Raw genomic sequence first — 26,179 nt, 5'->3', positions numbered from 1 at the left:
TCTGCCGAGAGTGCCCTGCCCCGGGCCGGGCCGAGGGAGCCGGGCCGGGGCCTGCACAAGGCAGCCTCTGTAGAGCTGCCGCAGCGCCGAAGCCCCAGCCCGGGGGCCACCCGCCTGACCCGGGGGGGCCTGGGTGAGGGCGAGTATGCCCAGAGGCTGCAGGCCCTGCGCCAGCGGCTGTTGCGGGGAGGCCCTGAGGATGGTAAGGTCAGTGGCCTCAGGGGCCCCCTGTTAGAGAGCCTGGGGGGCCGTGCCCGGGATCCGCGGCTGGCGCGGGCTGCCTCCAGCGAGGCGGCACCTCGCCACCAGCCCCCACCTGAGACTCGGGGCCTACAGAAGAGCAGCAGCTTCTCGCAGGGTGAGGCGGAGCCCCGGGGCCGGCACCGCCGTGCTGGGGCACCCCTCGAGATCCCTGTGGCCAGGCTTGGGGCCCGCAGGCTGCAGGAGTCTCCCTCCTTGTCTGCACTCAGCGAAGCCCAGCCACCCAGCCCTGCGAGGCCCAGTGCCTCCAAACCCAGTGCCCCCAAATCCAGTGTCCCTAAGTCTCTGAAACCTCCTGCTACCACACCCAGTGATGCCCCACAGCCCTTGGCACCCCAGCCTGCCCAAGAGAAGGCCCCAAAGTCCCCGAAGTCCACCCTAGAGCCAATCCCGGCCCCCAAGCCTACACAGCCCCCTGTGGCTCCACAAACCCCAGCGCCCCCCCTCACACCCTATGCCCAGATCATACAGTCGCTCCAGCTGTCAGGCCACATGCAAGGGCCCCTGCAGGGCCCGGGGGCACCTCCATCCGAGCCCAGACCCCACCCGGCTGTGTTCGCCAGGGTGGCCTCCCCACCTCCAGGAGCCTCTGAGAAGCGCGTGCCTACAGCAGGGGCGCACCCTGTGCCAGCCGAGAAACCTCGGGTCCCCGCAGTGCCCCGCAGGCCAGGTAGCAGTCTCAGCAGCAGCATTGAGAACCTGGAGTCCGAGGCGGTGTTTGAGGCCAAGTTCAAGCGCAGCCGTGAGTCGCCCCTGTCGCGGGGACTGCGACTACTGAGCCGCTCGCGCTCAGAGGAGCGCGGCCCATTCCGCGGGGCCCAGGAGGAGGATGGCATGTACCGGCCCAGCCCAGCGGGAACGCCCTTGGAGCTGGTCCGGCGGCCCGAGCGCTCCCGCTCCGTGCAGGACCTCAGGGCGGTCGGGGAGCCGGGCCTCGTGCGCCGCCTCTCGCTGTCACTGTCCCAGCGTCTGCGGCGCACCCCGCCGGCGCAGCGCCACCCGGCCTGGGAGGCCCGCGGCGGGGACGGGGAGAGCTCGGAGGGCGGCAGCTCGGCGCGGGGCTCCCCGGTGCTGGCGGTGCGCAGGAGGCTGAGCTCCACGCTGGAGCGGCTGTCCAGCCGGTTGCAGCGCAGCGGTAGCAGCGAGGACTCGGGGGGCCCGTCGGGCCGCAGCACGCCGCTGTTCGGACGGCTGCGCAGGGCCACGTCGGAGGGCGAGAGCCTGCGGCGCCTCGGCGTCCCGCACAACCAGCTGGCTGCCCAAGCCGGCGCCAGCGCTCCTTCTGCAGAGTCCCTGGGCTCCGAGGCCAGCGCCACGTCCGGCTCCTCAGGTGAGGGACCCGGCCGAGTGTGTCAGGTGAATGTGTGTCTCTGGCTGGGGTAAGGGTGTGGAGCTGGGTGACAGGTGCGCAGTGCGGAACAGCGTGGGGGCGTTGGAGAGAGGCTTTGGGTGAAGGAGCTGGAGGCCCTGAGGATGGACTTGGCAGGGCTTGGGTGCAGGGAGGCTGAGGGACCCGGGGGGGGGCTACAAGTTCTCAGCTTCTCTAGTCTGACCACCGCAGGGAGGTGGGAGCTTTCTGGGACTGGCTGGGCGAGTACTTACGGGTCTGGGTCTTCACAGCTCCGGGGGAAAGCCAAAGCCGAAGTCGGCGACGCTGGGGCCTCTCTCGGCTGCGAAAGGACAAGGGGTTATCACAGCCAAACCTCTCTGCCAGTGCCCAGGAGGATTTGGGGCACCAGTATGTGCGCAGTGAGTCAGGTAATAGAGGCCTTCGGGTGAGTAGCCCCCTCCCTGCCCCAGGGGCAGTCACAGCTGGGTGGAGCCCACCTTGCAGAGCTGGGGCAGTAGGAGAAGGGACCTGAAATCAGGAAAACAACAATAAAATAGCATGAACTAATTCCACCAACTAGTGATGCTGAGTGTCTTAGCAAGTGTTTTACAAGCGCTGCTTCATCAAAGCCTCCCACGTTGTTTAGGAACTATTCTTGCCACTGTCCCTATTTTACCGCTGAGGAAACGGAAACGGGCTTAGCCACGCTAAGCAGCTCGTTCAAGTCACCGAGCTGGTATAGTACGTGGAGCAGCCAGAGAGCTGGGCTGGGGGTCCTCTGCAGCCAGACCCAGAGGTGGCTTTGGGACACCAGACTTCTGCCTTCCTTTGGCCAGCCTCCTCCCTCCTGAGAAACCCTAAAAGGTCTCTGTAACTGGGCACAGTTCTGAAGGAATGCAGGATAAGCTCCCCCTGCCCCCACAGCTCCCCTCCACATGTGTGTATGCTGGAATGTGCACCCAGCCACTCTTTCCCTCCCAGCCCAGAGGCCCACAGTCTGGACGGTGCCCCCAATTCTCCATTCCTCCATAGCCCTGAACACCCTTGCTGTCCTTCCCCATCCACCCTGCCCCCACAGAAGGTGCTTGTGTGGGGGGTGGATGGGGGGGAGAGCAGGCTTCAGGGCTCTTTGCTGGGGGGAGGGAGATTTGGGCTATGCCCTGCTCTGTTTCTCTGCCCAAATGTTCAGGGAGACAGGGAGAGAGGTGTTCTCCACCTGGGGTCACCCCAGTCCCCCACCTGAAAAGGGATCATTACTCAGGGACCACAGGCAAAGGCTTCAGGGGCCCAGGTGCTCCAGACCGGTATGCAGAAAGGCACAAGCCCACCAAACCAGGCTGTGTGCTCGGTCACCAGTTCCGTTCTTCCCCCCGTTTCCTGATAAAACTCCTCAGCACCGTTCCTGCCACGCCTCAGCTGGGTTTGGGGTGACTGTGTCCAGCTTTGGCCAGGGGAGCTAGGGTGTCTTCCTCGAGGCAGCAGGGGCTGTAGTGAGCGAAGAGGAGGGAAGGAGGCCAGCCCGTGGGGGCAGGGGTAGAAAAGGCGAGGTAAGAGAGAGAAGCCAGCACTGAGACCTGGAGGCAGCTGATTCCTTCCCACTGGGGCTTCTCTCCCGGCTCCATTTTGCTTGTGCAGCTGATTTCCTGCCGAGACAGTGTCCCCTTACCTCATCCTCGCCCCCCTCCCTGTAGGACGAAGGCTGTCCACTTGACCAACTAGGGCTGGCCTCTGGGGGAATGGGGTTGGGACTGGCAGGGCTGAGCTGGGGTCACCTTTCACCTCTCCTCCTGGCCCCCATCTCTCTCCCCCCTACCCAGTACCCTCACTTGGTCTGAAAGCAGCCATGGATGAAACTATATTTACTTTGTGTCATTGGAGCCTTGGTGTGGGACCCCTCCTTGGGGAACATTGGGGTATAGTGTGAAACTGGGGGGTCACGCTGGCTCTCCTGATACTCTAGCTGAGCATGCCTCCCCTGCCCAGCCTATCCCACCTCCACTCCTTCCCAGTTCCTCAGACAGGCAGTAGCTGGGCCTCCCAGGTATATGGTCCCCTCAGCTCTCTCTGCCCTCCTTACCCCACCCCCCAGTGGCTTGGACCAGATTGGGATTTTTCTAAAGAGAAGGAGACTTCCAGGGAGCAGGAAGGCAAATCCTCATAACACCAAGGAGCCACAGGCGGGCTGCAGTGCAGGGAAGACCTTGGCCCGCCCACAGCCCAGCCGTGGGCGTATTCACCAGCTGGCTGGGAGGCCAGCTGTGCTGGAAGAGCCTCTTTCTCTGGGGGGGTCTGTCCCTAGCTCCTCTCCTGGGCACATCAACGATAAAAGCTAACACTTCTGAGCACTCGTCATATGTTAGACACACGCTAAGCACTTCACATGCCTCTCAATCCTCACAGCAAGCCTGGGAGCTTTGTGTTATGGTTTTCCTCAATTTACAGATAAAACACGGTCCAAGGTCATTCGGGTACTGTCTCTTGTCCCTGCAGAAGCTCTCACTACTTAGCTGACCTGAAGGAGTATGTGTGAGGTCTAAGACCGTGTCCCCAGGCCCCAGGTGGGACGAGGGGTCGGAGAGGTTGACACGCTTCCGAGGTGTGCCCTGAACTTGCCTTGACTTTAGCTCTTGGAGACAACACATTTTGACTGAACGTAATGTTCAATCCCAGGAGTCTCAGCTCAGGTCACTGGCTCCTGTCACTTGCCCTGTGGGGCCTCAGAGGGAGTGGGTATTGCAGAATTTTAATCAGCATAGTGTTTCCATATTTGTTTTCATTTTACTTAACCAATGTTTATAGAACACTTACTTAGTGCCTGGACCCCTCCGAGCAGTTTACAAACATATGGCAGAGCTCCCAAGCATCTTCCATTGTCAATGAAAGGAAAATATAGTCCTACACCCCAGGAAAGTGATCCTCACCCCAAAGAAAATTCTCGAAGGCATGGTATGGGGTTCTCCTTCCCACATTTGACTGGGAAGAGACAACATTTTACTCTGCTCCCTGCTGGCAACACCAGCTCTCACACGCATCCTCCCCTCCCTCCGTGGCCAGTGAGCCGGGGTTCCCACAGACCCATGGCTATCTTTGTCCTCCCTCCAGATTTCCCCCCAGTCTTCCACATCAAACTCAAGGACCAGGTGCTGCTGGAGGGAGAGGCAGCCACCCTGCTCTGCCTGCCGGCGGCCTGCCCTACACCCCACATCTCCTGGACGAAAGGTAAGAATACTTCTCTCTCAGAGAAGGGGTAGGCAGGTGGCCCCAAGGCCGGGGGATGCTCAGGGAGGTGCCAATGGGGAGGTCCTGGAAGACCACATGTGCTGTCTCACTCAGCAGCCCCCTGTGCTCTTCCTGGCCCCTAGACAAGCAGTCCCTGCGATCAGAGCCGTCAGTGATCATCGTGTCCTGCAAAGATGGACGGCAGCTGCTAAGCATCCCCCGGGCGGGCAAGCGACATGCTGGGCTCTATGAGTGCTCAGCCACCAATGTTCTAGGCAGCATCACCAGCTCCTGTACCGTGGCTGTGGCCCGTGAGCCTGGGGCAGGGACTCGGGGGGGCAGTGATGGCATATGGTGGGGTAGGGCTTGAAGGGCCCTAAGCTGGGTAGAGGGGCTCACTGGGGCTCCCCTCCTCTTGCCAGGCATCCCAGGAAAGTTAGCTCCTCCTGAGGTGCCCCAGACCTACCAGGACACGGCATTGGTGCTCTGGAAGCCAGGAGACAGCCGGGCACCTTGCACGTACACGCTGGAGCGGCGGGTGGATGGTGAGGGACAGGGCAGGCCGGTGGGAGGAGGGGGCGGGAGGCGCACAAGCCCAGGAGACGATGATCGCCCTCCCTGAGCCCCTCACAGATAGCCCTGGGAGCTTGGGCTACCCCTTCTGTGGCCTCAGCCCCTCCCCCATGCTGCCTACAGGGGAGTCTGTCTGGCACCCTGTGAGCTCAGGCATCCCCGACTGTTACTACAACGTGACGCACCTGCCAGTCGGTGTGACCGTGAGATTCCGCGTGGCCTGCGCCAACCGTGCGGGGCAAGGGCCTTTCAGCAACCCTTCTGAGAAGGTCATCGTCAGGGGCACACAAGGTCAGTGGGACGAGGTAGGAGGGTGGCCAGAGAACAGAGGGGCCCCTGAGCACCCCGGTTTGGCCGCCGGGTACCAGGGTGATGATTTTCTTTGTTTTCACTTAGATTCCTCAGTTCCACCATCTGCTGCTCACCAAGATGCCCCTGTTACCTCAGGGCCGGCCAGGGCCCCGCCTCCTCACTCTCCTACCTCACTGGCCCCGTCCCCGACCCCTGCCCCGGCTCCCGCTCCCGCTCCCCCGGCCCCTCAGCCAGCCGCTCTCAGCCCCTCGTCTCCCCCAACGCCCCCCAGCCAGGCCTTGTCCTCACTCAAGGCTGTGGGTCCACCACCCCAAACCCCCCCACGAAAGCACAGGGGCCTGCAGCCTGCCCAGCAAGCAGAGCCCACCCCACCCAGTGCCCAGGCCACCCCCAGTGAGCCCAAGTCTTCCGCCCCTGACACTGGGACCCCGACCCCAGCCTCCACCCCTCAAGGGGTGAAACCGGCGTCCTCCCCTACTCCCCTGTATATGGTGACCTCCTTTGTGTCTGCACCCCCAGCCCCCGAGCCCCCAGGGCCCGAGCCCCCTCCTGAGCCCACCAAGGTGACTGTACGAAGCCTCAGCCCAGCCAGGGAGGCCGTCAGCTCCCCTGTGGGTGGTCCCCCCAGCACTTCTGGGCCGGAAGGCACCACTCTTCGGCAGGGGCCCCCTCAGAAACCCTACACCTTCCTGGAGGAGAAGGCCAGGCAAGTGGGTCCAGGAGGGGGGAGAGAGTGGGACGCGGGGAACAGGGGGATGCAGAGAGAAGACCAGACTGCCCTGGACAGGGCTGGGGAGGGGCTGAGATCTGGGTGCCTGGCACTACTGAGTTCAAATCTTCTCTGCCGGCACCGTGCTAAGCTCTTTAACCGTGTGAGGTCATTTACTCTTTACAACTCAGAGAGAGAGAAAGAGATGGCACTATTACCATCACCCATTTCACAGACAGGAAAACCGAGGTTGGAAAGGTTATGGGATTGGCCTGAGCTACAGAGCCAGTGAGGGGCAGAGCTGAGACTCCAACCCAGGTTCCTAGGATTGAACTTCAGAGGTCACACTCAGAAGCACTGCACACTCGCTCCCCTGGGGCCCCTGCTCCCCCCGGCTCCTTTCCTCTGAGCGTGTGGCATCCCCCGGTACACACACAGGGGCCGCTTCGGTGTGGTGCGGGCATGCCGGGAGAACGCCACCGGGCGGACCTTTGTAGCCAAGATTGTGCCCTACGCGGCCGAGGGCAAGCGGCGCGTCCTGCAGGAGTATGAAGTCCTGCGGACACTGCACCACGAGCGGCTCATGGCCCTGCACGAGGCCTACATCACCCCACGCTACCTCGTGCTCATCGCTGAGAGCTGCGGGAACCGCGAGCTCCTCTGTGGGCTCAGCGACAGGTAACTGGGGGAGCGGGGCATCCTGGGGGGCGTGGGGAGCTAGGGCGGGGGAGCCGAGCAGGGATGTCACCTGCTTCGCCTGGGTGCCCCCCCCCCCAGGTTCCGGTACTCAGAGGACGACGTGGCCACCTATGTGGTGCAGCTGCTGCAAGGCCTGGACTACCTCCACGGCCGCCACGTGCTGCACCTGGACATCAAGCCCGACAACCTGCTGCTGGCTCCAGACAACGCGCTCAAGATCGTGGACTTCGGCAGCGCCCAGCCCTACAACCCCCAGGCCCTGCGGCCCCTGGGCCACCGCACGGGCACGCTGGAGTTCATGGGTGAGAGCGCCATGCCGGCCACGGTCGGGGCTTGGGCTCCTACCGCAGGGGCGGCAGCCAGGCCTCACTCCACTCCACTCACTTACGTGCATTTAGTGAGTGCTTGCTGTGTGCAAGCAGTGAACTCCGTCCTTTCCATGCCTTTTTTTTTTTTTTCAATTTATCTGCACAGTGGCCCTGGAGATTGGCATAACATTACCCCCATTTTACAGACAAAACAGAGGCGCAGTGAGGTTAAGGATTTGTCCAATATCAGTTATGAACACTAGAGCCAGGATGTATAAAACTGGATAGAGAATCCTTTATTAATACGTATACGTAAGGTAAACCGGCTACCATTTAGCTACCTACTAAATGCTTGATGTTCATTAGCTCCATTCCTTGGAGGTATTCTACAAGCCACACTTGACAGTGAGGAAATGGGAGAGCCAGACAGGTTTAGTACTTGCCAGCATCCCATAGCTAGAAGGGACAGGCCTGGGATTGGAGCCATGCAGGCTGGTTTCCATGGCTCCTAACGCTGGGGTTGGCCATGTTCTCTGTGAATGGGCACTCTACCTCAGAGCTGATCCGGGGGAGCTAGTGACCCTGGTTCCCAGGTCCTCTGCAGTTCTGGGGACCCCACCATTCAGTACCTGGGCTGATTCCTCAGGTGGCCCCCATCTCCCCCGTGGGCCACCCCCACTCCCCTCCTGTCTGCCGGACCCGTGGTCTTGTGCCCTGGGCATCGCCCCGCTCCTCACGCCCCCAGGGGCCTCCCTTGTCTCTCCCACTCCCCTGCCATCAGGAAGCTGGTTCAGCTTGGCCTCTGTTTCCTGTCAGCTCCTGAGATGGTGAAGGGAGAACCCATTGGCTCTGCCACGGACATCTGGGGAGCGGGGCTGCTCACTTATATCATGTGAGTGCCCCCGGGACGCACCTTCCGCCTGTACCCTCCCCCCTCACAGCCTCCCCAACGCACACGTGTGCCTGCCCAGCCCAGAGCACTGAGCCCCTCTGAACCCCACACTAATGTCCCCCTGGGGCTGTGAGTGGGCCTTCAGTCCACATGTGTCAGCTGAACCGTCTCTACGACAGGCTCAGTGGACGCTCCCCGTTCTATGAGCCAGACCCCCAGGAAACAGAAGCTCGGATTGTGGGGGGCCGCTTTGATGCCTTCCAGCTATACCCCAACACCTCCCAAAGCGCCACGCTTTTCTTGCGAAAGGTCCTCTCAGTACATCCCTGGTGAGTAGGCCCCGCACTTGCCAACCCCCCAGCATTACCTGCCCCCCGCCCCCGTCTCAGACTGCCCTGGCCAAGCTCGAGCCGAAGATCCCCCCAATACCTCTCCCCGGCCGCCACTAACACACCGATACCACCAACACTACTACTACCACTAAGTGGCTGTTCTACACGCCACTGGTGCTTCTAAGCCCTGTGACGTAGGCAGACTCGCCTTCCCCAATCCGGAGATGGGGAGACTGAGGCCCAGAGTCGGCCAAGATGCCTCACCCAGGGACGGGAGTGCACGGCTGGGACTTGGGTCTGCCTTGCGGGCTCACCGTGCCTGGCGGGGCCTGGCAGGAGCCGGCCCTCCCTGCAGGACTGCCTGGCCCACCCGTGGCTGCAGGACGCCTACCTGATGAAGCTGCGCCGCCAGACGCTCACCTTCACCACCAACCGGCTCAAGGAGTTTCTGGGCGAGCAGCGGCGCCGCCGGGCCGAGGCCGCCACCCGCCACAAGGTGCTGCTCCGCTCCTACCCCGGCAGCCCCTAGCGGCTCGGACCACAGCCCGCCTCGGGCTTCAACTCGGGGTTCGGGGTTCGGCTGAGGCCGCGGGACATTCCAGGGCCCATTCCGAGCCGGCCGGGCCTGGGGCTTCGGACACCACCAGCAGCAACATCCAGCCGGGCTATTACCTCATGGACCTGCAGGGACAGAGGCCCCGGGCTTTGCCGATGCCACCCCGGCCAGAGCCAGAGGGGGAGACCCACAGGCCAGGCTGGGTGCGGGTGGGGGCCCGGGAGCAGAGAAGCAGGAAGAGGGGCAGGAAGGGAATGGGTAAGAGATCAGGAAAAGAAGCCAAGGGATAGGGAGAGGAGACTCGAGGAAGGTTCTGGGGGTGGAGGTACTATGTCTGGGGGAGCACCAACTGTGAAAGGTGTGAATGGCTGGAGAGGAGGGAGCCCAGGGTGTTGGGGCCATGGGCTGGGAGCGAGTGTTGGTGAAGCAGGGACAGGACATGGAGACGGTGCTAGGGAGCTGGAGCCAGCATGTGAAGGAGGGCAGCAAGGGGGGGAGGGAGAGGAGAGGACTGGGGGGGGGCTAGCTGCCAGCATGCCCAGAAGGAGATCCTGGAGGGCTGGGGCCTGGAGGCAGTGATTACTGGAGCAGTGCTCTCCTGTCCTCCTCCTATCCCAGTGGAGGCAGCTCTGAGCGCTCTGTGCTGGCCCCGGGATGTCCCCACCACCCCTCTGTGGCCTTTGCCCTTCTTCCCATTCATATTTATTTATTTATTGACTTTTATGAAATTTCCCTTCCACCCAAATCCTATTGCCCATGTTGTCCTGACCATCCCCCCCACCCCAGCCATCCAGCTGTCTGTGCAGCTGTCTGTCTGTCACAAGGAAAATAAAAACGGCAAGCAGCAGCACCTGTGTGTGGTTTATGGGGAGGAATGGCTGGGGGCATAGGGGGCTGGGTGTGCTGGGACAGGGGCATTTCAGCCTTCTCTCGGCCAGTGAGAGCTGAGCTGTAACAGTGAGCACTTTCAGACAATGGCTCCTGACCCTGAGCCTCCTGGGCTCCACCTCTCCCTTATTCTTAGAGGGAGGAGGGACTTCTGCTTCTCCTGAAGTTTCTGGAGTCCTGGCAGGACTCCACCACCAACATCTAACCAGACTCTGGTGGCCTCCACCTCTTTTCCCATATTCTGTCATTACAACTTGGAGGATGTCGGGCTCTGGGAATGCACCAGCCCACATCCCAAGGCTGGCTTGGCCTCCTTCACTCTGCCCAGGAGACAGGCCAGCTCTGGTCATGATGATTGGTGAGATTGTGATGATGGGGTGAAGTGCCACAGAAGAAACCAGGACAGCCTCTCAACTCCATGCTTTTGTGTTAGAGCACCAACTGGGGCACGTGGGCCACCAGCTGCACGACGCTCTGGTCGGCATGTCTGCTGAAATGGGGCCACAGTCAAGCATCTTCCTAGAGCTAAGGGACACATCCACCCGGACTTTCATGTCCCCGTGGCATGCTAGGGAGTCTGATGGGTGCTAAGGCTCCTTGACTCAAGCTTTCCCCCTGCAGAACCACAGAATGATCACTGGGTCCTACGACTGAGTTGCCCTGCCCAGAGGTAGAGGGGAGGGGGGAGCCAGTACTCCTTGTGTCCGGTGGGGGCTGTTGTCCACCTCTCCCCACCTTGGAAACTCTGTTCTTGGCAAAGTAAAAGGAATAAAGTCTCCTCCTACCATGAGCCGGGAGGATCAGCCCTGGTGTGTTGCCAGTTGAGGTTGAGGGCCCCTTGGCTGTGTCCCAAATAACCTTTTGCCCAGCCCGGCCCAGCCTCTCTGGCTTCTCAGGACCCTGGGGAAGAGGCAAATCCCATCATCATAAAATAACAGGATGTTCAAACCAGCTGGAAGGGACTAGAAAGACATCTTGCCCACCTGTCATTTTAGCGATGAAGATATACACTTTGCCTGTGAGAATCTTTAATCCCCTACTCACTGCAAGTGTTTTCACATAAAAATGAGGTGCCTGAACTCATATCTTGATAAATGGTAAAATTCCTCTCCCATCCCCATTCTGATCTTGAGCTCCCTTCCCATCTCCATTGAAAATGGCATGTGAACTGCTTGTTCCAAACCCGGAGGAGCAAAGGTAATTTATGTCAGCAGAGCTGTGTCAAAATTGCTCTGATCAAAAGGTGACAGTGCTCCACACCTGGGCGGGCAGTCACAAGGCATGGAAGCAATGCTCTGTCTGGTGCCCTGGGTTGGGTAGCCTGGACTCCAGGCAAGTCCTAGAGCAGTTAACTGAACCCCTTCTCCCAGACAGTCTAATGCCCATATGCACACTTTCTGGGGCTTGGGCAGACCTAGAACTGGGGAGTCAGTATTACTGCCAATCTCCAGGGACAGTCAGACCCAGCCCATTCAGACTGTGTCATGTCACATGGAGGGAAGTGAGGACTGGGGTGGTAGGAGGGGATGCTGTTCTCAAAAATCTTTACCATCCCTTCTAGGTTGATCTCAGTTTACCGCCAGGGGGCACAGTGAGGAAATGACAAGCCTAGACTCCCAGGGCCAGGGGAGCAAGTGCTTCCGGATTGGTCCTGACAGCCACACTGCCCTCTCATAATTGGCTGGATGGACAGTGAAGTCCCTCCCCCGCCCCCGCTACTCTGGCTTCATTCAGGGACACCCCCACAAACACTTGCACCCTTTAACCGACAGTGTCCTGGGAACGGCATGTTGTCCAACTGTCTGGGGACTGACCAGAGTGTAAAGCTGCCCCACAGGGGAGCTGAATCTCTTGCCAGCCTGGGCCCTTGTCTGGTACTACCAGCAGTGGGATGGTTACCCCCTGCCCTGGGAGGGGATGGGGCTGCATCCAGCTGCCCAGCTGTCCGGGTGCTGACATGAAATGCACCCCAGAGCTGCTCCGGTTTCCCCCTCGGGCCTGCCCCAGCAGCTGAGCCAGCATCCCAAACATCCTCAGGCTAAATAAGGAGCCCGCTTAGGTCAGGGGGGCGGGGCCGGGGTCCCCGGGGGGGCTTGGGGCAACCGCGCCAAACAAGGCAAGGAGGGGAGCGATGTATAAAACCAGGGCCGTGGGCTGAGCACCTGCCTGTGCCCCTACTGTGCCTTCCAGAAGGGCTCTGTCCCACCTGCTACCCAGCTAGTGGACTCAAGTCCCGAAGTTGACCCGTCCACGGTGAGTCCCCATTCTCAGACCAGCTCCAGACATCCCATCCCCAGGACGTTCTGAATTGATAGGGGAAAGGCTGAAAGTCAAAGTCTCTGTATCAGCCTAGACCCCATGTTTATTTTGCACTCCCCAGATGTCCAAGGCAGCTCCCGCCAAAAAACCAGCGGCTGCGGCCCCGCCTCCGGGATGTACCCTGGATATCAACGACCCCCAGGTCCAGAGAGCGGCCATTCGCATCCAGGCCTCTTACCGGGGCCACAGGTGAGGGGGAGCCCAGAGCCCTTAGGAGGAGGGGAGACGGAGCTGCATTAAGCGCACTGCTGCGCGGGGGTGGGTGGGAGCTGAGCAGTGTTACGGACGCTGGGATCACTGGACTTAGGGGAGAGCGGTTGGCCAGGTGTGGAAAGGTGGCCGACAAGAGCAAATCATTTCATCAGGGTAACAATTCAAGAGCAGGCCCCCTCCCAACCCGCCCCCACATTTAAAGTTCTAGTGGGCCGAGGGGGCGGGCAGGGGATTCGGTGCGGGCGGTCCAGATCCGCGTCGTGGGAGTGGGAGCGGGAGCTCTGGGCGCTGACCCGGCTCTCGGATAGGTCCCGGAAGGAGCTTCGCGAGAAGGGGCCGCCCCGAGTGCTGGAGCCGTTGAAGGACGTGGTGCTGATCGAGGGCAGCGCGGCCAAGCTGACTTGCCGCATTTCGGCTTTCCCGGACCCATTCATCCGCTGGAGCAAAGATGGCAAGGAGCTGCGCGACGGGCCCAAGTATCGCTACGTCTTCGAGGACCCTGACGTAGTCGCCCTGGTGGTGCGCGACGGCGAGCTGGCCGACCTGGGCCAGTACAGCATCAACGTAACCAACCCCTTCGGCCAGTGCTCTGATTCGGCGCGCATCCTCGTGGAAGGTACGCGAGCCCCGGCTGCGGCGCCACCACCAAGAGCAGCACCGCTTCCCGGCGCCGCAGCTGGGTCCAGCCAGCGCGCGCTCACCGCTGGGCCTAGCCGAGTCCGGAGGGGGTTGGGGGTACAGCCTGGGGCACAGCGGCGCGCGGGGCTTGCTAGCCTTTCCTGCCTCAGGATCCCGTTCCTCCCCGAGACCGAGAAGTCCGTTGTGGGCTCCAATCACTCCACTCCAGGGCCCCAAGGTCACAGCGAGCCAGAGGCAGGGCCAGGGGTAGGGCCCAGGTCTTCTGGCTCCGCTCCAGGGCAATGTTCGCTACTCGGAACTGTCTCCATCCAGGGCACCCAGACGTGTAAACACTCCCGGGCTTTCACTCATAGTATTTCTTTTGATCCTCCATCCCACCGTGGGAAGGAGCAGGGGCAGCTACTAGTCCGGTTTAACAGCTGAGGAAATGAAGCCCCAGAGAGGCTAGACCTGCCCAACGTCACACTACGAGCTTAAACCCATCTCATATTTAGGGCCGGGTATTATCTGGGGAAGTGATGCCTCTGCCCCGCCTCACCCCTAGGGGCCCTCGCTGGGTTCGCATGCCTTTTCCCTTCTTCTAGTCCCTGCGAAGATTCAAAAGGGACCGGATAACACTAAGGCACGCAAAGGCACCACGGTGACGCTGACCGCGGAGATCATGGGCGAGCCTGCGCCCGACGTCGGCTGGACCAAGGACGGGGAGGACATCGAGGAGGATGACAGGCGAGGGCGGGGACCTACCGCTGGGGCGGAACGGGGCCCAGAACCCTGGCGGGAGTGGGCCGGGGGCGGGGAACGCGAGGCGAGGACCAGAGCTGGCTAACCAGCCTGGCCCCGGGCGCCCGTAACCTGACCGCGGCCCGCCCTCCCCGCTCCCCCCCTCCCTGCCAGGGTGTTCTTCGAGATCGGCAGTACCACCACGACGCTGACCATTCGCCGGGCCACGCCCGAGGACAGCGGCAAGTACGAAGTGTACGTGGAGAACAGCCTGGGCATGGACCAGAGCTTTGCCCGCGTGGACGTGGCCTGAAAGGAACGCTCAGACCTTTCACCCTGGCTCCAAGCCCCGGGGTGGGTGGGACCGACGACCCTACTCCATCTTGCTTAATAAAACTGCTCTTTCCGACCCTCCGCGTGTTCTGGTCTTTGGGGACGCCATTTCTTCTCCCCTGCGCTCGCACCCACGCTTACTCCAGACGCACACACCAAGGTCACGGAATGCTGGGGTCAGAATGTTTGGAGAGTGCCTGGCTCAGTGCTTTATGTTACAGACCGTAAATCTGAGATAAGATTTCTCTCACCGCCCGGAGCTTCTTCACTTCCTAGCCGGACGGCGCGAGGAGCTTATGACTCCTCTTTTTCTGCCTACCTCAGGCCCCACCCACTAGCCGCGGTAGGCGCCCTCGCCACGCCCATCTCACGGCTGGCCACACCCCCTCTCGTCTCTAGGCCCGCCTCTCCCTGTGAGCCTGTTCCTACTTTGGCGGCTGCTCCTGGGCCCATTCCCAGACAGTTCAAGGTCCTAATCTTAGCTTCCAGCCTGTGCCTCTTAGGCTCCACCCTTCTTCCATTTAGCCCCGCCTCCTAGGTACCTTGGCCATGCCCCCTTGTTCTCCCAAGAGTCCCACCTCCCTCCTCTCTGGTGGTTAGAAACGGGGCGGGGGGCGGGGTAGCGAGGAGAGCTACAGGAAACGACAGGAGCTTAAGAACTACTATTCCCGGCACACTCCGCGAAGGAGTTCTCGCGAGTCGCGAGAGGACACGTGCGCGGAAGGAGCGAGCAGTAGCGGGCGACAGAGCTGGAATAAAGGGAGCTAGTGGTAAAGGTTGCTGATGGAGGGGGTGGCGAAAGGGGTAGAGGGCAGGGGACGGCCCCTACACCGAGGGCTGCTCGGAGGTCCCGGCTGGCTCTTCAGAGGTCCGCTCTTGTGTTAGTCCCACAACCCCTGGCTACGCGAGGCTAGGGTTTATTAGACGAAATCAGTTGTGGCGTTCAGAGGGTCAGCAATCAGTCCTCCGAATCCAGTTTCAGATTTGTCGCCAGTATTGGGACCCAGGGGGAGGTAGATTTCGTGTTTGAGATGCCAAGGGAATCTGTCATTTGATTCAGGGTTCATCACTTAGAGGTTAGTGTTAGTATTCAAATTCAGCATATAGAGGGTTTTTGCTTGGACTTGGGATTCATCAGATGCAAATCAGTGTTAACTTTATTACTTGGGATTCATTTTAGGATTGCACTTAAATATCTGGGGCTCACTCAGGATTTGAGATTCAGTATTCAGGGGTCACTGTTGGGATTCAGGGCTTAACGTCTGTAGCATAAGAATGCAACAGTTGGCAATCAGTGGGTTTGGGGTTTCTAAGAGGTCTGTGCTGAGTTTCTGAGTTTGCTGAATGTGTTTATGGCCCGAGGGAAGTCTGTTGGATCAAATTGTGGGGTGTGAATTTCAGGATTTAGGAGAAATCACTGTGGGGTTTTAAGGCTGGTTGGAATCTGGGTTGGGGTTTGAGATGTATGGGATTTGTGAGATGTGAGGGATTTGCCCAAGGAGGGACTATATTGAATTTTGGATTTACATCCTGTGAGAGGGCTAAGTGTTGCTATTTGGGGTCTGGGGTTTGCTTGGGATGTGAGTAGGGTTCTTGGGCCGGGGTGTGAAAACTGAGCCTGATTTCTCTGTTGGCATTTGACGTTTAGGTAGCAATTGCCGTCATGCTCAAAGCTGTGATCCTGATTGGAGGCCCTCAAAAGGGTGAGGAGCTCAGGGAAAGGGGTAGGGAGGTTGGGCTGGAATGACTGGGGGGTGGAGGCAGAGGGAGGCAGGAAGCTGAAATGTGCTTCTCTCTCCTGTCTTAGGGACCCGCTTCAGGCCTTTGTCTTTTGAGGTGCCCAAACCCCTGTTTCCAGTGGCAGGGGTTCCTATGATTCAGCACCACATTGAGGCCTGTGCCCAGGTAACCCCAGAGGCTCCCCCTCCCACCTCACTTCCTGCTCATCTCCTTCAGGCATATTTCCCCCTCTCCAGCCATGTCCTTTTCGCACCAGGCATTACTCCAGGGACTACCATTTATAAATGACAGTGTGAATGGTGTCCCTCGGAGTTGTGCAGTGCAGCTGCCCTGCTGTCTTCGCTAATCTGATCTCTCATCTGGCCTCTTCTTGTTCAGATTTCACTCCTATTTTTAAAGCATGGAATGCGAGATCAGGCAGGAATCTTAGAGACCATTTAAAGCTATAGCCTTAGGAATCTGAATGATAGCAAAGCACAGAACTCAAACCCTTGCTCACCGTGGAGCTAATTTCTTTATTGCTTTTGGCATTGGGACAGGCAAGGTTTTATCTGAATCCAGTCTCTGCCTGCTATAAGGACTTGAGTAAATTCCTCACCCTTTCTGAGCCTTAGTTTTCTTACTGGTCAATGGGGTGATTAAGCCTACTTTGTGGGGCGGCAGGACGTAGAGATGATGTTGGTAAAGTGCCTAGTGCAGTATAGGCACTTGATAAATGGTACCCTTATCTTGTGCTGATCTCAAGCTCAGATTGACAGATAACAAATATGGGGGAAAATGAATGGATTATCTTTTATTTTTAAAGATTTTATTCATTTATTTGACACAGAGAGAGCAGGCAGAGGGAGGGGGAGAAGCAGGCTTCCCACTGGGCAGGGACCCCGATGCGGGACTCGATCCCAGGACCCTGGGATCCTGACCCGAGCCAAAGGCAGACACTCAATGGACTGAGCCACCCAGGCGCCCCTAGATTATCTTTTCATGAAGCTTAGTAGGCAGGATCTTTCCTACGGTGATCCTCAGATGTGGGGATGGGGTGGGGGGAACAATAGAATGATAAAAGATTGAAAGACCAGGGACAGACTTCCTCTAGCTTCCTTTTTGTCTCAAGGAGAACACAGGCCAGAGTGGTAAAGTGAGTGCCCACAGCTGAGACCAAAACTACGGTCTCTGGACTCCTGGGCCGGTACCAGGGGTTCCCCCAACATTCCTTCCTATCAGATATGTTCTTTCCCTTTGTCTCAGGTCCCTGGAATGCAAGAGATTCTGCTCATTGGCTTTTACCAACCCGACGAGCCCCTTACCCGATTTCTAGAGGCTGCCCAGCAGGAGTTTAACCTCCCCATCAGGTGTTTGTGCACATGTGCTGTGTGGGGGGTACAGGGTGTGGGAGTAGTGCCCGAGGCCTCAGAGTTCTTGTGAGTGGGCTGAGTCAGCATTTGGCAGACTTCACCCTTATATACTAGGAGGGGTCTCATTTGGGCATCTCTGAATCCCTGAGTATATTGGCCTCAGGCAGGTGTCCTGGGAGCATGAGGGGTCGGATGCCCAGGCTCATGCTCTCTGCCTCCTCTCCTCTCCTCTCACCGAGCTGGCTCTGGGGTCCCTGGGGACAGGTATCTGCAGGAATTTGTGCCCCTGGGCACAGGAGGTGGTCTCTACCATTTCCGGGACCAGATCCTGGCCGGGGGCCCTGAGGCCTTCTTTGTGCTCAACGCTGATGTCTGCTCCGACTTCCCCTTGAGTGCTATGTTGGATGCCTACAGACACCAGCCTCACCCTTTCTTGCTCCTTGGCACCACGGTGAGGGGGCCAGGAGGGTTGGAGGGGGTAAAGGGGGTGATCCAGAGAAGTTCCTGGAATGCGGAGTGTCGGGGGAGGCAGGGGCAGCCCAGAGAGTTGGAGTGGAAACGGGCATTAACAGGGGAATGTGCTAGAAATCCCAGCAAGTAGCGGAGGAGGAGGGCGGTAGAGACCCTGAGCCCTTTGGCTGCTCAGAAGGAAGGAGGGGGAGGGCAGCTGTCAGTTCTCCCCCTGCTGAAGGCCTGTCAGTGGCAGAAGTGCGTGCCAGGTGCTATAGGGGAGGGAAAGAAAGAAAGAAAACAGACCTTGCTGCCCTAGAGCAGGCGCGTTATTGTTTTGGTGTGTCTGTCTTTCAGGCTAACAGAACACAGTCCCTCAACTACGGCTGCATTGTAGAGAATCCACAGACACACGAGGTGAGAGCATCCACAGACACACGGGGCTGGCTGGGCTCTTACTCTGTATCATCACGCCCCCACCCCTCTGCCTCTGGAGAATGCTAGAAGGCTATTGGGTGGGCTCCAGTGCTGTCAAACAGGTGGGGCATACCCTTGGCTGTCCATCTTCCATCTTTTCTAGAGAGATTGGCAAAGGCTAACAGTTAATTTCCATGGGTGCAGCGCCCCGATAGATGTCTGCACAGTGTGCTATGGGAACACAAAAGGAGGCCCACCCCAGCCTTGCCTGGGTGAGGGTGGGGAGAGCTCCCTGGAGGAGGCAAGGTCTGAGTTGAGTTAAATTCGTGGAAATGAAGGAGACAGGAAGCCATTAGGTAGAGGGAATAGGATATGCAAGGGCACAGAGGCAGGAAACAGTATCGTGCCTCTAGACTTCCAGAGGTGGGAGCAGGATTGGTAAGGCAGAGGGTCTCAGTCCTTGTTTGTGAAACTCCTTGCCCTGGGCCTAACCGACTTTCACACAGCCCTTTTATTTGTTCAAGCATTAGTATTAAAAATACACTTAAACGGGCACACATACATAAATATGTGTGATTTTTTTTTTTTTTTAAGTTTTGTACTAGGCACTAGCTAGATGTGAAAGAAACAGAGCCAAAGAAATAGAATCCTTGCCTCCCAGGAACGCCCCCCTTCTCCCCCCAGTCAGTGGGAAAGACAGGCAAAAATCAACCATTGCAAATGACACAAGGGCCATAGTGAGGTGTGGCCAGAGGCCAGGGGTGCCCAGACCTGAGAAGCTCACTGTAGGGCAGGACCAGCGCAGGCTCACGGAGGAAGTAGGAAGGTTGACTGGGTTTTGAAAGCTGAGTTTTCCAGGTGAATTGCTGAGAAAGGGCATTCCAGGCACAGGCGTGCAATAGCAGTGAACTGTGTGCTGGGGGCGCTGGGAGGCGGGGAGGATTGGGAGGGAAAAGTCATGCAGTTGGGACTTACCTTGAAGGTGAAGGCGAAGGGCAGTGACTCTGCATTTTAGGAAGACCACCCTGGCAGCAGGGAGTAGCTGGCGGTCAGGAGGTCTTAGGGGATGAAGGTGGGGGGGCCCCTCCTCCACTGGGTCCCAGCCTGCCCTGTCCTCAGGTTCTGCACTACGTGGAGAAACCCAGCACGTTTGTTAGTGACGTCATCAACTGTGGCATCTACCTCTTTTCCCCGGAAGCCCTGAAGCCCCTTCGGGATGTCTTCCAGCGTAACCAACAGGATGGGCAACTGTGAGGCGGGCCCCGGGGCCCTGTAACCCCAAGTCCCCCCCAGTCACAGAGCACCCCCACCCCCAGGCTCTGCGGGCTCCGTCTCCATCTGCTCATCTTCCTCCTCCCTTTTCCTTTCCACTTGTCATCCCCAGCCAAGCCTTCCTGGTCCCCTCCCCTTCTAACCTCATTCTGTCCCTCTTCCTTATCCATCCCAGTTCCTCCTCTGTCACTGCCTGCCCACTCCCCTTCTGGTCCATTTCTCTCAAGCCCTGAGTGTCCCGGAGATGTCTTTCAGAACAGACGGCAACACGCACACTTGGGCGCACACACGCTTGGGTGCAGAGACATGCAAAGAGAGAGAGAAAGACACACACACACACACAAACACACACACACCCATACCCATACCCCACACTGTCAGGCTGAGGATCCCCTTAGAGCCTAGCACGGGGAGCCCTGCTGGCCACAATCCCCTCCCCAGGTCATCCTTGTAGCCCCCCCAACCTATTCCCCATGCCCCTCCCTGCTGTGGGTCCTGGCCTTCACTCCCTCCTCCCTGCCTGGCTCCCTGTCTCATGCCCCACTCACTCCCATCCATCTCTGCTTCTCTCTCCGTCTCTCCTGGCCTCTGTCTGTTTCTGCTGAGCTGGCATCTCTGCCATCTCTCTCTCTCCCTCTCTTTCTGTGACTGTCTCTGCCCTCACCAGCTGTCTTCCTCTGGGGTGAGTGTCTGTGTTTCATTCCATCCCGTGAGAGGGAGGGTGACCCGAGGTGGGGTTTGGAGGAGTGGATGGGGAGAAGAGGAAAGTGGGGGGAAGCTGTGTCTAGGTGAACTCCCTGGACCTGGGACAGAGATGGGGTATGGGTCCATGCCTGGGGGGGTCCCCTGGGATCGCACCCCAGCTAGGGGGTGGGAGGATGACGTGGGTAAGGGCACTGGTAGAGCTTCCTGGGACATGAACATCCCTTTGGTGAAGATCTGGCCAGACCTGGAGAGGGGGTGGGACTCCCTCAGATCTCTAGCCCTGAGACACTGTGTTGGCCCCCTGGGCAGGCTCAGCTGGGGAGTTATGTCTGCATCTCCTCTCTGCCAGGGAGGACTCTTCAGGCCTGTGGCCAGGGGCAGGCACCATCCGCCTGGAGCAGGACGTGTTCTCCGCCCTGGCCGGGCAGGGCCAGATCTATGTGCACCTCACTGATGGTATCTGGAGCCAGATCAAGTCTGCGGGGTATGCCTCCGTGAGGTGGCAGGGGCACCTGGGAGTTGAGATTTTCAGGGGGTAGGCACCTACTGGCCCCTGAATTCCCTGCTCCATTTTCCAGTACCAGCTCACTCACCCAGAACGCCTGGCCAAGCACACCCCTGGGGGTCCACGAATCCGAGGTACGCCCCCTTCCTCATCTTTGCCCCCCACCCCAGCCCCCTGTATTCTCTGAGCAATGACTCCTGACCTCAGATTCAGAGATGAAGCCCCAGTCCCTGCCCCCCACGCCCAAACCCGGAATGGTGTGGGGTAGTTGCCCCCAGGTCTTCTCTTCTGCTTCTAGGAAACGTTTACATCCATCCCACAGCTAAGGTGGCCCCGTCAGCGGTGGTAAGTGGGGGCCAGACCAGCATGACGGGTGAGATGGTGCCGAGAACCCCTGAGCTCGGAGCGGAGGGCTCTGCTTTGTCATTGGCTATCGCTCGGGCTCAAGCTGGTCTCTTCCCCCTTATGTGATTTGGGAAGGGGTTGGATTCGGGTTTCTCCAAGGCCCCTTCAGGGCTTATGGTACCTGTTCCTTTCACAGCTGGGCCCCAACGTCTCCATTGGGGAGGGGGTGACCGTGGGCGAGGGTGTGCGGCTCCGCGAGAGCATCGTCCTCCACGGGGCCACGCTGCAGGTAGGCACCCTGAAGCTAAGGGGTGGGGGTGGACCCCATGGGCTCTGCATCGGGCCTTCTCCCTCACCTCACACTGTCATGTTTGTCAGGAGCACACATGTGTTCTGCACACCATTGTGGGCTGGGGGAGCACTGTGGGGCGCTGGGCCCGTGTGGAGGGTACCCCCAATGACCCCAATCCCAACGACCCCCGAGCGCACATGGACAGTGAGAGCCTCTTCAAGGATGGGAAGCTGCTGCCTGCCATCACCATCCTAGGTACGGCTTCCCAGGGGACTAGGGCTGTGGAAAACCTCCCCAGGTGATGGCCTTGCCCTGTGGGGATTGGATGTGTGCGTGTGCGCGTGCGTTTGTGTTTATTCCTTTAGCAAACATTTACAAAGTGCTTGCTGTGTGCCAGGCCCTGTTGTGAGTCACTGGGAGCGGGAGGCCAGGGCACAGATGGGCAGGGAGGGATTCCTCCTGGATGGCAGTGGCCCCAGCTCCTTGCCTCTGGCCTCCCCTCCCCACGGCTTCCTCCTAGTACCCTTGTCCCCGCTGCAGGCTGCCGTGTCCGGATCCCTGCTGAGGTGCTTATCCTGAACTCGATTGTTCTGCCACACAAGGAGCTGAGCCGCAGCTTCACCAACCAGATCATCCTCTGAGGGGGACTGCCGGAAGGCACCCCCCCCCCAGCTCCCAACTTCCACCCACTCCCCTTGAGGCTACTGCCTGCACGGCCAGCCTCTGTCCAAAAGGACCAGAGGAAGCCAGGCAGGATCTTCACATGCCAGGAGCAACGTGGGTGGCCGGGCACCCCTGGCTTCCCTCTTCACTCCCTAATAAACCCCAGTGAACCTTGGAGCCAGCACGGACTGCCGCTTGTGCCTGGGCTGGGGGTGAGGGTGGAAGGGGGGCAGCTGAGTCAGGCCCCCCCACATTAGCATTTAAATTGGAGTCGTTGCTGCGGGCTCATGAATAATGAATCCGGAGCCCGGGTAAATCTCCCCCTCCCACCGCCTTTAGCCTCTTGCCAGCTCTGCTTGGGAGGAAGGCCCCCAAGGCTCCCAGCCTGTCTGGCCCCTGCCTTCACCCCTACCCCAGTACTGCCGGCTTGCCTGCCTTCCCGTTCCTCTTCACTGGGCCTGGCTTGGGCTCCGAGTGTAAGGATTCTGAAAGGAAGGGTGCAGGATTCTGGCTGGGCTGTGGGGTGCTGGCGATGGGCTCAGGGACTGTGAGCCACAGGCCTGATCCTGGATCACCCGGTGGTTGCTTTTCTCAGTTCCTGCCCAGCCCCAGCCTGTTTTCCGCTTTACCAGCTCCATCTGCTCCTAGCCTGGCTTTTGGTGGGGTGGGGGTTCTCCCCGCCCGAGGCCTGGTTGGTGTCTGCCTCTTACTCCCCTGGCAGGCGGGGCAGACCTAAGCTGGTGCCTAACCCTCCTGCAGCACAGTGGGGGTCCCTTGGGCTGGGAGGGGAGGGTCCCTGGCCACCTCCCACCACCCTGACTCTGCCCTTTGGGTGGTCTCAGTCCTCTCCACATTCCTGAAGCCCCAGAGAAACCCAACCATCTATCATGTTTGCCCATGACCCCCATGTGCCCCCTCTTGGTGCCCCCCCTTTCCCCAGCTGTGGGTGCGGAGCTTAGTTGCCAGATGAGCTGGTAATGATCGTAATCTGCTAATTGAGAGGAATCTAATTACCCAAAGAGAATGGGGGGGCAGGGCGTGGGTGGGAGGGAGGAGGGGGTCCTGGCAGCAGGCAGGGGCGGCAAGCGGCAGGGAGCTGGGACCTTGTTATCAGCACCGGGGTCTGGGACAGAGCCCAGGATTGCACAGCTTCATAGCTGGGCAGTTAGGAAGATGTGCTTCCTCAGGAGCTGGGCTGAGGGTAATGTGGGGATTGGGCTGGATGTGCCCTCCCTGCCCCCTCAGGCCCTGCAGGCTGCGTGAGAGCATGCAGGAAAGGAGCTGGGTTTTAGCAGTCCTGACCTACAACCTCCCTTGACTCATTTCTTGTCCCTGCCTCCAGCCCAGACACTCCATTATCTGCATGGGGTTGGGAGGGGGCACTAGATGCCTACTCTGGGCCTGGGGTCAACTCCCTAAGGAGCCAGGAGAGGGCTGGGCCATGGGGCCAGGGACTGGGTCCCTTCCCTGCCCTCCCCCCAGTCCTGACCCTTCTGTTCCAAGTGGTTGGCAGAGGCCATGGCAGCTCCATCATAAATATGATAATTTAATTATTTTCTCAGCAAAACACCGTGAAATCCAATAAGTCTGTGTCAGGCCCTGGCCCCCGGGACCCCCCTCCTAGGCCCAGTGGGGGTGGGGAGAGGCACTGGAAGGGGAAAGGGTCAGTATTTGAAGTGGAGGGGGGGTGGCTAGTGTAGTGAGATCTTTGTAACATGCCCCCTCCCACCAGGCTAGCAGAGTCCCTGTTGGGTGCTCATGTGGAGGTGGGGGGTCTGAAGAGTTGTAATGCCCTCCACTCCTCTCCAGCCCTTGTCTGCCCCGGGTAGGACCTAGCGCCCCATCCATCTCCGACAGCACAGCTCAGGGCCCAGAGTGTGGGAGCCCCCTTCTCCGCCACGTCTAGGTCCTCATTGGCCCTGTAGGGGTAGGAGGGTGCTGGCCCCCAAAGGGTTTGAGGAGGGAGAACCAAGGGAACTGGGGTGGGAAGTGGGGTATGAGCGGGGGAAGGGATGCGGGGGAGGGGTGCGCTCCTGCCATTAGTGCTTTTTTAGGTTTCCATAAAAAGATTATTCTGTAAAATCAGCGAGGGGGAGCAAGCTGGGGGCTGGGGAGGGGGGCAGGTCCCTGGCACCGAGCTGGATGGGGCGATGGGAGGAGGGCTGGGGACGGGGACTGAGCTTGGAGAGAAATTTGGATGGGCTTCAGGAGCCAGCGAGGGGGAGAGGCCAAGCCAAGAACACAGATTGGGGGGAGGTTGGCCGGGGTGGGGTGGAGTGGGGGCAGGGCCCTCATCTCCCTCCTGTCCCTTTGGCGGGGCTGACCTGGGCCCCAGTCCCACCCGCATCTCCATCCCCTCCCCCTGGCGCTTAGCAGCCATTATCGGGGGAGCAGATTGCAGCCCCCTCCCCCTCTCCGGGAAGCAGGCACAGCTGGGGCCCCGCCACATCTGCCGCATCAGCACGGAGCACAGCTGGGTGTGCCCAGAGCCGCGCTCCCCAAAACACAAAGGGGAGGGCGGGGGCCAAGGAGAGCCTAGACCCCCGAGACAGACACACTGACACCACTGACAACAGACACATACTCCTCAAGGCGAAGCTACACCCACCACCACACACACACGCTCCCTCCTGTGCAGACAGGAGAACTGACAAACACGCAATTACTCTGCCCCGCCCGCCACCCCCGCTCCCCTCCCCCCGCCCCTTCTCCCTCCTCCCCTTCCTTCCCTCCAGACTCCCCTCCGCTGCCTTGGCCACCTCGGCTCTTCTGGAGGGAGCAGGGGCCTCACCCTTCCGAGCACACCTTTCTGGGAGGCTTAGAGAACGGGAGGGCAGGAGGTGGTGAGGGGCTGCGGGGCTGAGCCGTGAGCCTGGGCAAGCCACTGCCCTGCCTCCATGCGCATACTCCTCCCCACAAAGAAATCCCCTGTGAGGCACTAGTTCCTGCCACACTGGGCGTGATGGGGGCTCCATCCAGGGCCTGCTGGCTGAGCACCCTTGACTGTTGCTCCCCATGACGGTGTTCCATTGGCCACCTCAAGGAGGCGCTGCGTGCCCTCAGTTCCCTAGCCTGGAGCTCCGAGGCTCCCAGGGCCGGCCCCTGCCATTCCCACCCACCCCATCTGCCGTGCACCCCTCTGCTTAGCTCTGCTCCCCTTGGCACGCGCAGGGCATGGGGGCTTGCCAATAGTGGGAAAGTCCCCATCCCCAGAAGAGATGATCAGGAGCCCCTTCTTTCTTCTTTTCGCCAGGCGATAGCCATCTTCCGGCCCCCCAATTTAATCTCGCCCCCTTCATAGGCCTCGTTTCTCCCGCTCATCTTCTTGGCCCTGATGTCCTGCCCTCAGCCCTCTCCTTCCTGCCCCCCACCCCCGTCTGGCGCGGCGCCCCCGCCCCTGCCCCTCAGAGCTTTAATCCCTCCTGCTGCTGGGCCGCCTTATCTGCTCCCAGCAGCTTTCACTGCTGCAAAGCCCTCTCCCCCTCCTTCTCTGGATCTTCTCCCCCTCCTTTCCTGGCTCCCTCTTCTCTCTGACCAGCACCCCCACTCCCAGCCTGTCTCTGCCTCTCAGGCCCCCGGGATGGCTACAGGCCGACACCAAATTTGCACCCCAGTGCCCTTTGCCCTCTCTCCAGGCTCAGTTCTGAGGTTGCCAGGTGCCCACCCACTTCCACACTGGTCCCTTCCTCCCCCAACCCGCCCCCCGCAGGCTCCACAGACTTGGGCAGTTTCTGCCTTGCCAAGATTTTTTCCTCTTTCGTCTTCCTTCCCTGCTCTCCCTTTTCTGGTCCCCTTCTCGGTTCCTCCAGTCGCCTGCCCCTCGATCTTGGACCTGGTGCCCTTCAGCCCCAGTGATCCATGGCCTCAGCTTGGGCATCCCCAGAAGAGGATGGGGTCAGGCCGGGCTGGCCCTAGGACGGGGTACGGGGTGCATTGTGCTGGCCGGCAGTGGGGGGCAGGGCCTGGCGGTGGGACGCTAACCCTCTTCAGTCGCCTCAGATCACGTCCGGGCCTCCCCACCCCCCTTCGCTGGAACTCTCATTAACCGCTTCTCCTGCCTCGTCCACGGCATAAATAACCCAGATAAATCAGCCGCCGTCCGCCCCCCGCCCCTCGGCCCCCGCACAGCCCGTTT

The 26,179-nt window shown here is 59.8% G+C and overlaps 3 protein-coding genes and 1 long non-coding RNA gene across 5 annotated transcripts in view; 3 read left to right on the top strand and 1 right to left on the bottom strand.

Annotated features, from left to right (window-relative positions):
• The window catches only part of SPEG (striated muscle enriched protein kinase), a 57,191-nt gene extending 47,167 nt beyond the window's left edge, over positions 1–10,024 (top strand). For both annotated transcript variants that reach the window (XM_040640113.1, XM_040640106.1), the window contains exons 31-41: positions 1,882–2,019; positions 4,694–4,810; positions 4,954–5,121; positions 5,233–5,355; positions 5,507–5,674; positions 5,780–6,401; positions 6,843–7,082; positions 7,182–7,405; positions 8,228–8,303; positions 8,483–8,632; positions 8,972–10,024. In XM_040640113.1, the coding sequence (XP_040496047.1) occupies positions 1,882–2,019; positions 4,694–4,810; positions 4,954–5,121; positions 5,233–5,355; positions 5,507–5,674; positions 5,780–6,401; positions 6,843–7,082; positions 7,182–7,405; positions 8,228–8,303; positions 8,483–8,632; positions 8,972–9,164 (2,219 nt within the window). In that variant the 3' untranslated portion in view covers positions 9,165–10,024. The remainder of the gene's footprint in view (positions 1–1,881; positions 2,020–4,693; positions 4,811–4,953; positions 5,122–5,232; positions 5,356–5,506; positions 5,675–5,779; positions 6,402–6,842; positions 7,083–7,181; positions 7,406–8,227; positions 8,304–8,482; positions 8,633–8,971) is intronic.
• Positions 10,025–12,444: 2,420 nt separating this feature from the next.
• Positions 12,445–14,379, top strand: SPEGNB (SPEG neighbor). Its single transcript, XM_008690425.2, has 4 exons — positions 12,445–12,587; positions 12,920–13,227; positions 13,835–13,976; positions 14,145–14,379. The coding sequence occupies exons 1-4, from the start codon at positions 12,460–12,462 to the stop codon at positions 14,281–14,283; spliced, it is 717 nt and encodes a 238-aa protein (XP_008688647.2). The 5' UTR covers positions 12,445–12,459; the 3' UTR covers positions 14,284–14,379.
• Positions 14,380–15,104: 725 nt separating this feature from the next.
• On the top strand, positions 15,105–22,221 carry GMPPA (GDP-mannose pyrophosphorylase A). Its single transcript, XM_040640096.1, is given in 12 exon segments — positions 15,105–15,379; positions 15,952–16,006; positions 16,111–16,208; positions 17,289–17,392; positions 17,660–17,846; positions 18,203–18,262; positions 19,382–19,512; positions 20,589–20,878; positions 21,043–21,089; positions 21,286–21,378; positions 21,468–21,636; positions 21,922–22,221. Coding segments are annotated over 11 exon segments (1,320 nt in total). The 5' UTR covers positions 15,105–15,379; positions 15,952–15,966; the 3' UTR covers positions 22,023–22,221.
• On the bottom strand, positions 18,862–19,371 carry LOC121104949. Its single transcript, XR_005837307.1, has 2 exons — positions 19,238–19,371; positions 18,862–19,128 (listed from the first exon to the last, which is right to left on the bottom strand). It is a non-coding gene; the product is annotated as an uncharacterized LOC121104949 (long non-coding RNA).
• Positions 22,222–26,179: the final 3,958 nt, after the last annotated feature.

This window comes from Ursus maritimus, unplaced genomic scaffold (genome assembly GCF_017311325.1).
Source record: "Ursus maritimus isolate PB19 unplaced genomic scaffold, ASM1731132v1 scaffold_1, whole genome shotgun sequence".
NCBI classification, from domain to species: domain Eukaryota; kingdom Metazoa; phylum Chordata; class Mammalia; order Carnivora; family Ursidae; genus Ursus; species Ursus maritimus.
This window is presented reverse-complemented; position numbering and strand designations above follow the sequence as displayed.